Source organism: Scylla paramamosain, chromosome 35 (assembly GCF_035594125.1).
Source record: "Scylla paramamosain isolate STU-SP2022 chromosome 35, ASM3559412v1, whole genome shotgun sequence".
Taxonomy (NCBI): domain Eukaryota; kingdom Metazoa; phylum Arthropoda; class Malacostraca; order Decapoda; family Portunidae; genus Scylla; species Scylla paramamosain.
In genome coordinates this window covers 9,174,569-9,183,330 of record NC_087185.1, presented here as the reverse complement: position 1 = coordinate 9,183,330, position 8,762 = coordinate 9,174,569, and the positions used below count along the sequence as shown (strand labels likewise).

Sequence of the window (8,762 nt, the reverse complement as noted above, 5' to 3'; positions counted from 1 at the left end):
CCCAGACCTCCACCCAGTAGTGGAGTAGCTAGAGGCTGACCAAGGTTGTCCAAGGGAGAAAAAAAATTCCACTCTGAGCCCAGCTATGAGATTTTACTGGAAACAGTGGGACACCCAAGTTGACTGGAGGTGTGCTGGTTAAGAAGTGGCTAGCACCTGATAGAGAAGTGATGTACTGGCAGACAGTCATTCCTTGAAAATGAAAAGCCAGTTTGGTGTGAGAGATGCACAACGGTGTCACAGGTGGACACCAAAGAGTGAAGAAGACAGTTAGTCATCTGCAGCAGCGGTTCTACTGGCTAGGGATGTGCAAGGACATGCAAGAATGGTGCAGGGTATGAGACACCTGCAATGCCAAGAGGGAACTGTAGTGAAGAGGAAAAGCACCATTACAGCTGTATCAAGTGGGAGCCCTGATGAAGCACATAGCAGTGGATGTAGTGGGACCACTACCTGTGACAGTGGTCAGTAACCACTACATCCGTGTTGCCATGGACTTACAAAATGGCCTGAGGCATATGCGCTGCCTAACCATGAGGCAATAACTGTAGCAGAAGTACTGGTGGAGCAGTTCTTCACAAGATTTGGTGTACTGGGTGAGCTGCATTCCAATCAAGGCTGTGAGTTTGAGGAAGAGGTGTTCAGCAAGTGTTGCCATCTGTTGGGCCTGCAGAAGATGATGACAAAGCTGAAGCCACAGTCTGATGGGATGATAGAACATTTCAACAGAACCCTCACCCAGGAGTTGGCCAAGTACTGTAAGGAAGGAAAGACAGAATGGGACAGGAAGCTCCCTGCCCTGCTCATGGCATACAGGTCCACCATGCATGAAGCTACTACTTACTTGCCGGCCAGGCTTATGATGGGTTGGGAGCTCCAACTGCCAGAGGACTTGACAACTGGATGCCCTCCTGATAAAGTGCTGCCTACTGTGTCTACAGACTACGCCATAGCATTGCAGGAGCAACAAATGGAAGCCCACCATCAGTTGCAGGACCGACTAAAACTGATGGGATGAGACAATGAGAAGCTGCTACAGCAGAGGAAGTCACGCAGCAGAATTTGAGGCTGGCAACAGAGTGTGGATACACAATCCTCGCCAGTGAAAGGCCCTCTCATCGAAGCTACAGAGTCCCTAGGAGGAGCCTTACACTGTCGTTGAGAAGGACAACACAATAATGTCCATGCTGATAGATTGTGGAGGTACCACTGCTCAGGGATATTCACCTGGGAACAAGATACAGGTGGCATCAGCAGTGAGTAAGATGCAGAAGCTCCCAACAATGTAGTGGGAGTGACAGTGGTTCCTGATGAGGTAGCAGACAAGACAGAGGTTGATGCTGGCCTCACAGACACCAGGGAGATGGATTCAGAGGCAAGGGCAGCTGATTCAGTGGGTGACTTGCTCTCCAAGCCTTGCCGCCCGCTCTGCCTGCATCGGCGACCAAGGAGATTAAAAGATTATTTGTTAGATAAGGACATGGACTCTGAGTAGTAGAGTAGCATTGAGATAGTAAGATGTTATCGAAGATTTTATTACATCACTTTATGCTTAGTGTGCCAAGGTTTATGTTTAGCAGAATAGTCAAGGGCAACTATTTTACAAAGGAGGGGACAGTGTTACAAACATGTATATGTAGCAGCCCTACAGGTGAGCATATGAGCATGCTGTGTGCACAAGGTAGCCTTATGTGAGTACATGTGTGAGTAATGTAGCTAGTAGTGTTGTATTGCTCGTTCAGAGGCTGGTGCTGCTATTTACAGCACTAATGGAAGGAGAGCTAACATAAGCCTGTTGGTTGATCTCTGAGGCCCTGGGGGTTATGAGGGTGTCTGTATGTATGTGCGTGAGGGGTAACTAACCATGGAATAATTGTTATATGGTACCATTTAATTGTAGTTCTGTGAATGTGAATGCATGTATAGTATAAGGAGCAATTATCCTTTCCAATATTGAGGCAGGTTTTGAGGCACCCTGTGGCACTAACGGACAGTGAGAGAGAGTATCAAGACTGCGACATGACAAGACATGTGAGGAAGGAGACAAGGAAAAGTGAGTTGAGTAATTGTGAGTAGAGTTGGTGTGAGTGCCTGCCACCCCTGTACCTGCCTGTGTGTTGTGACTATTGTACAGTGACTTGTGTACTGTTGTGTAATATATGGACATAGGGAGAAGTGTGTTTTCCTCTCCCTGTTCTATGTGACAGCTCTTACTGAGAGTGACTGGGTGAGTTAGAGCCACAGCTATTCCCAGTCGCCCAGGTAAAGTCCTTCTCCCTGACGCACATACCCCAAACCCCACAAAGGTGTGAGGCGCCCCTTGTCTGCTGGTGGGGTTGTTTCAATATATATATATATATATATATATATATATATATATATATATATATATATATATATATATATATATATATATATATATATATATATATATATATATAATTAATTAATTTTGGTATTATTATATAAGTGCACCCATCTCGCAAACTCGTGCCTCCTTGGGGTTTGTCAGGAAACACAGCAATATCCATCCCCCCACCAAGGTGGTAATTTTTTACTCTTACACCAACCTCTCTATTCCAGATTAAACTATTTTTTTATTGGTAGTTTTCTGCCCATTTTGAATTAATCTGTATGTTGTTTTTTTCCGCAAATCATCAGTTTTTATTTTTACCCCCATCCCTGACCTCCATCAGAAACTGATGTTTTGCAGTAAAAACAGAAACCAGATTAATACAAAACTGACTGAAATCTAACATAAAAAAATAGTTTCATCCTCATAAATAAGTAACTTAGCAGTAAGGCCTAGTTCACACTAGTCTGTTTTTATAGATTCCATCTTTGTTCACCATCCAACAATAATGTCACAAAAATGGAATCCATACTGAATGGAGGAGTTGGCTGCTATCTCCATATTCACAGTTTGTCAACATGGCCATACAGAGAAGAGACCTCCTCAACAAGAAATTTCTTGGCCTGAATCCATAAAGCATGTCGCTAGTGCCTCCTCAGTGACCGACAGCTCTCATAGTGACACCTTAGCGACATCCGAGAAATGGTATCCACAAAAACTTGCAGAGGTTGAAGGGTGGGTGTCGCTAACCCACCTAAGAGGGCTTGTTGGTTGCTGGGGGTGATATGTTATTGACTCAATGTCACAACACAAGGCAGCCAATCACAAGAAGGCTTTGTGTTATCCCTGAGGAAGTCATATGATATTATTTACAAAGTTTGACACAGCATCACACACCTACAGCCATCACTCATCACAGACAACAATGCTTTCATCATGGCTAGTGAAATCTCTAAGAAAACAAGGAGACAGTGATTCACCAATACAAAAACCTTAACCTTGGTGGAGATGTAGAGTCAGGGTGCGAGGGACAGCAAAAATCTTGGAAAGACAAAAACATTGGGAGGAAGTGGCAGGTGAGTGAAGTTACGGCTTATTGTTCCTGGCACACAGTAACATATTTGCTTATTGTTTCATCTTGATCAAATTGAATATGGAATTTAGTTAATGTTTTAGACATTGTTTTCAGTAAATTACAAATTGTTTCTTTATATTCACCCTTTGGGACATACATTAGTGACTTAGATGTAGGTTTAGTATGGAGATTATTTTATTTCTTGACCAAACTACTGGAACAGGTTTATTTCTTAAATGTTTGTTTTACATTGTTGAGAAAGGGTTGGGTTAGAGACTAAGAATATATCAAGAATAATTCTTAGTGTCATGAAGTGTATGCATGATTAATAATTAGGGGTAAGAGAGAGCCCCAGGCTAATTGATAGCCATAAACATGAACCTGTTAAGCACTACGAGTAAATTACAAATAGGAGTGTGTACGGTACCTGTGGCAGTCAGGTCTGAGACAGTGGCCACTACAATGCTTAATAACTTCAAGATAAGCCCTAATTCAAGTATTACAGCAGGTAGATTTAGGTTAACATAGGAGCTTTTAACTGGCTGATGATATATATAAATTGCAATTTTCATATCCATGCAGATGGGAGACCTCTGTTGCAGGGCAACAGAGCCACCACTCGGCTTCCTTTTGTGTTTAGATATCTGCACACTTGAATATAAAACCAGCAAAACTGTAGTAGACATGAATAAAGTGACTGCTCATTAAAAATAAATGTCAATAAAAATAGCCATTACAAAATACCAAGTGATTCCCTCCTTGTAGTAATGTAAGAACTTTTTTTTTTTTTTAGGAGAGTCTGGTCCTTTACTAAACTACAGCCATCCACCAGCACTGGTGATAGTCATCAAACCCCCACCTGGTGGTGTTGCTGGATCTGCACGGTAGTGCTATGGGAGAATGACCTTCATTAGTGACAGTGGATGAGGAGCTCACTTCCCAAATCATCCATTATACGGATGACGCCAATAATTAAATTTTGTTTTCTGGTATATACCTATGAACACTGTGCGTACACTTATCATATGTGCTGTGTTTTTCAACAGTCTGTTTTTATTGCAGTCCATCAATATGCTAATGAAAATGAGTGAAAATTATGTTTTCAACTTAAATTTATTGTAGGTTTTCGATCAGAACTTGAGCTGGTCCCACAATTTTTAGTGAATCTGCAGATGAGACCTCCTGCACAGGCTGGTGAAGGAACCTGCATGAGCAGCAGGCATAACAGAAGTTGGTGGAGTCTCAGCAGCAATCTGCCCAAATACAAAGAAAATTTTACGTCAGCAAATCACACCTCTGCTAGAGGTCGCTTCCCCATGAGATACGCTTTGCCACTTCACGCCACCAGTTGCTGTGCTTCCTTCGCGCCGTCCAGACGGTTTCCAGCAGCTGCGAGTTTGGCAGCTTTCTTCCCGTGATCCTTCTGGAGCGGAAAGGCTTTGCTACAGCCTATGACCCAGTTTGGGCCTGGCTGCAACACCACCCGTGATCCGTTTAGGAGCGGAGAGGGAAGTGCTTTGCTGATGCACTTGTGGAGCTGTTGACTCTCACACTGAGCTGCACCGCCGCCTTGCTGTCGCCGCCGCCATGTCAGATGTCCCGGGCAGTTCCACCAGCAAACGGAGGTCAAGTAATAAGGAGGGTGATTCTGAACATGCCAGGCATGTGAGGAAAGGTGTAGGAGTACATAGATACACCATTAGAAGTTCGAGGTAGGTTCCAATAATGCGGTTTACACCTCTTTGGGTACTGCCACGGTCTCGGTCATTCGACTGGACGCCTACCTAAAACACCACACACGCCTGCAATGGTTTTCCTTTATTGTGATTTAAGCACCACCTGGAGTTTGGGTAAGCACTTTGTATTATGATGGTATTGTGATAATGATGTATTGTGGTTATGATATATTTATTATTAACTTTGATGAACATGTGTATGTGATTACAGTTAAAAGTATTTGGGTCGAAGCAGGTCAAGACGGCCCCTAACCACGACGGCCCTCCCCCACGGCCTCGTGTTTACCAGGACCGCCCCATTTTGTAGGACGATAATAATAATTTACACGTATTTATTACATTCTCAATTCTCACACATACATACCAATTAAAAATAAACAGCAAAATAATATAAATCGGGGCTCCTGTACATGTCCAGTCTTCTAGAGAGACGTAGAATACAATACAATGTGTGTGTGTGTGTGTGTGTGTGCCCATTCCATTCAGAGAGAGAGAGAGAGAGAGAGAGAGAGAGAGGCGAGGTCATGTCAAAAGCCGTACTGTTGGTGGAATCATTATTTTTAAAGCCTCATCATGACGACACCAAGCCATCGCTCTGTTCGCCCTAAACAGCCCGCAGCTGCACTTTGTGTAGTTTGTGACAGGGTGGTCACTGGCCGTCACCATGCACTCCAGTGTGATAACTGTTCAAGGTAACTTATTTGTTGTTATTTCCATTATATACTGTCACTAATGTTATATATATATATATATATATATATATATATATATATATATATATATATATATATATATATATATATATATATATATATATATATATATATATATATATATATATATATATATATATATTACCCTTCTTAACTGAGCTTTCTTGGGGGTTGGTGAGTTGGGGTATTCCCATGGGTCCAGCGGTGCCAAATCTACGTGTAGTAAAGTGACAATTAAAACACGAAAAAAGTGCCTTAAGAAGGAAGTAAGAAAAGAATTTATGGCAATGAACCCAGATAGCCTACCAAGGACAGCTGAGCAACTCAAGAGATGCTATAATCGCATAAAAGTAAAGTAAATCTATATTTTCTGTAAATTATTGCGTAGTGATTCAATGTAATTTACATATTAAAAGAAATGATGGAATTACATGGAAATCAAAGTCGCAGACCCCTTTTGCTTATACCCGCTTTATTTCTTTGCTATAGGTGGCAACACAGACTCTGTGAAACGGGGGTGAGCTTTCAAGACTACAGGCGGCTTCAGCGAGGGGAGTGGGAACTTCCGGACTGGCGCTGTGCACTGTGTCTTACAGCTCCTGATTTCAACATCAGCAGTTCTGTTCATCAAGAGCCAGAAGTAATGGAAGAATTGCACACTCCTAATCTGTCTGTGACTTCCATTACATCACTTGACGCGCGCCATGAAGTACAAGCAGATCAAGAACTCAACATCAGCACTTCTTTCCACGTACATCAGGAACTAGATGAAGACGTAATGGAAGAGGAGCACATTCATGATGTCTCTCTGACCTCAAGTATGTCATCAGACCTGCACTACGAGGTAATTGAAGCTGCCTCTCTGAAAGGTAAGCCACTATTGGTGGACAGCAATGGTAACACTTTCAACATAAAAAGCAACAGAACTGCAGGGCCAAAAAAGACCACGTGGCGATGTAGTGTACGAAATAAAACCACAACGTGCAAAGCTACTGTAATTCAAGATGGTGAAACCTTCACAGCTGGTCTCCACAATCACTGCCACCCCGCTCAACCAGGAAAACAGAAGGCCATTAAGATCGTTGCTGATGTAAAGAATAAGGCAAGAGAAGATGTGTTTAGGTCAGCAGCAGCAATTGTGGAAGATGCAATATTGAAAGAAATAAAACCTGAAGACCCTGAGGCCAGTGTACCAAAACCTGGATTACTTATTCGTCGGGCCAACCGACTTCAACAAGAAATGCGTCCCGAGGATCCAAAGGACCTTGAATTTGACATTTCAGAAAACTTTCTTCCACCTAACTTCCTCCAACGAGACATTTACGTTGATGAAGCCAGACATTTGCTATTCGCTATAACCCAGCAGCTAGAAGTGCTTAAGAAGGCAAGAACATGGTACATGGATGCTACTTTTGAGATTGTTTCAAAGCCTTTTTACCATCTGTTCTCCATCCATGCATTTGTGAGAGGAGAAGACAAAAATACGAAACAGGTACCTTTGTTATTTGCTTTCATGTCACGTAGACGCACCAAAGACTACAAAGCGGTCATGAACGCTGTTAAAGAACTGATACCAGAAAACAAACTCCAGAAGGCTGTAGCCGACTTTGAGCGGGCTATGTGGAAAGGCATACAAGCGATTTTCCCTCATATTCATGTGAGTGGATGCCTGTTCCACTGGGCACAGTGTATCTGGAGAAAGACACAGGATCTTGGACTCGCCGTTGCGTACAAAGAGAAGGGTTCCATACAGAGTTTCATATGCAAACTGTTTGCCCTGCCATGTTTGCCACAAGAACACTTACAAGCAGCATTTAGTAAACTGAACGATGCTGCACCACCTGCTGTACAACCACTATGTCATTACATTAGTAAAACATGGATTGACAGCACTCTCTGGCCGCCAGCAGCTTGGAGTGTCTATGGGAAGTCAGTGAGAACAAATAACGATGTCGAAGGGTGGCACAGACGGATTAACGAAAAAGTTCGGAACCATTCTCACCAACTCTACAAATTAGTCCCCCTGCTGCACCATGAGTCACAACTCGTAACCCTGCAACTTCGCCTGGTAAGAGAGGGGAAATTAAGAAGATACAAGAGGAAAAGAACAACAACTACAGAAGGGAAACTATTCAAGCTCTGGGAGAGTTATGAGACGGGTGAAATATCCATATCTTCTCTTCTTAGGAAATGTTCTAGGCTGCTTGGTGTGTAGGCCTAGGTGAATTGATTTTTAATGCAATAAAATGTGTAATTTTAGATCTTTTAAAAAATTATTACTTCCTATTGTATTTTACGTCTCTCTAGAAGATTGGACATGTACAGGAGCCCCGATTTATATTATTATATGTATGTATGTATGTGTGAGAATTGAGAATGTAATAAATACGTGTGAATTATTATTATTGTCCTACAAAATGGGGCCGTCCTGGTAAACAAAGGGCCGTCCTGGTAAACACGGGGCCATGGGGGAGGGCCGTCGTGGTTAGGGGCCGTCTTGATTAGAACTCATTTGGGTGATCTTGTTAAGTACTTATTGTGAATGTACCTTGTTGGTGATATTTGATAGAAACATGATTTTCTATGGAGTTGGATTAGTATAACATTTCCAGACCATGTTTATATTATAACTTGTGATGTGTCCACTAATTTCGGCTTCTGTTGTTGTATATTTGCTGTGACCGTGTCTGAGGAATCTAACTGCGCCTGTGAACAGCGCCCGCAAATAAACTCACGGCACCTGTCTGGAAGTTTCTGTACCGATCCCCGCTCTACAAGTGGTGACCCCGGAGTGACCAGACGTAACGTGATCATCGTGGAGCAGGGACGGCCTACGAACTGTGGTGATTGGTGGCAGACTATAACTACACAGTGACTATATGCTG

The 8,762-nt window shown here is 42.7% G+C and overlaps 2 protein-coding genes across 2 annotated transcripts; both read left to right on the top strand.

Annotated features, from left to right (window-relative positions):
• Positions 1-325: 325 nt before the first annotated feature.
• On the top strand, positions 326-1,018 carry LOC135090426 (protein NYNRIN-like). Its single transcript, XM_063987179.1, has 2 exons — positions 326-464; positions 552-1,018. Exons 1-2 carry the CDS (start codon positions 326-328, stop codon positions 1,016-1,018), a joined length of 606 nt encoding a protein of 201 aa, XP_063843249.1.
• A 5,038-nt stretch (positions 1,019-6,056) lies between these two features.
• LOC135090652 (uncharacterized) lies at positions 6,057-8,273 on the top strand. Its single transcript, XM_063987603.1, has 2 exons — positions 6,057-6,227; positions 6,367-8,273. The coding sequence occupies exon 2, from the start codon at positions 6,521-6,523 to the stop codon at positions 8,090-8,092; it is 1,572 nt and encodes a 523-aa protein (XP_063843673.1). The 5' UTR covers positions 6,057-6,227; positions 6,367-6,520; the 3' UTR covers positions 8,093-8,273.
• The last annotated feature ends 489 nt before the right edge of the window (positions 8,274-8,762 follow it).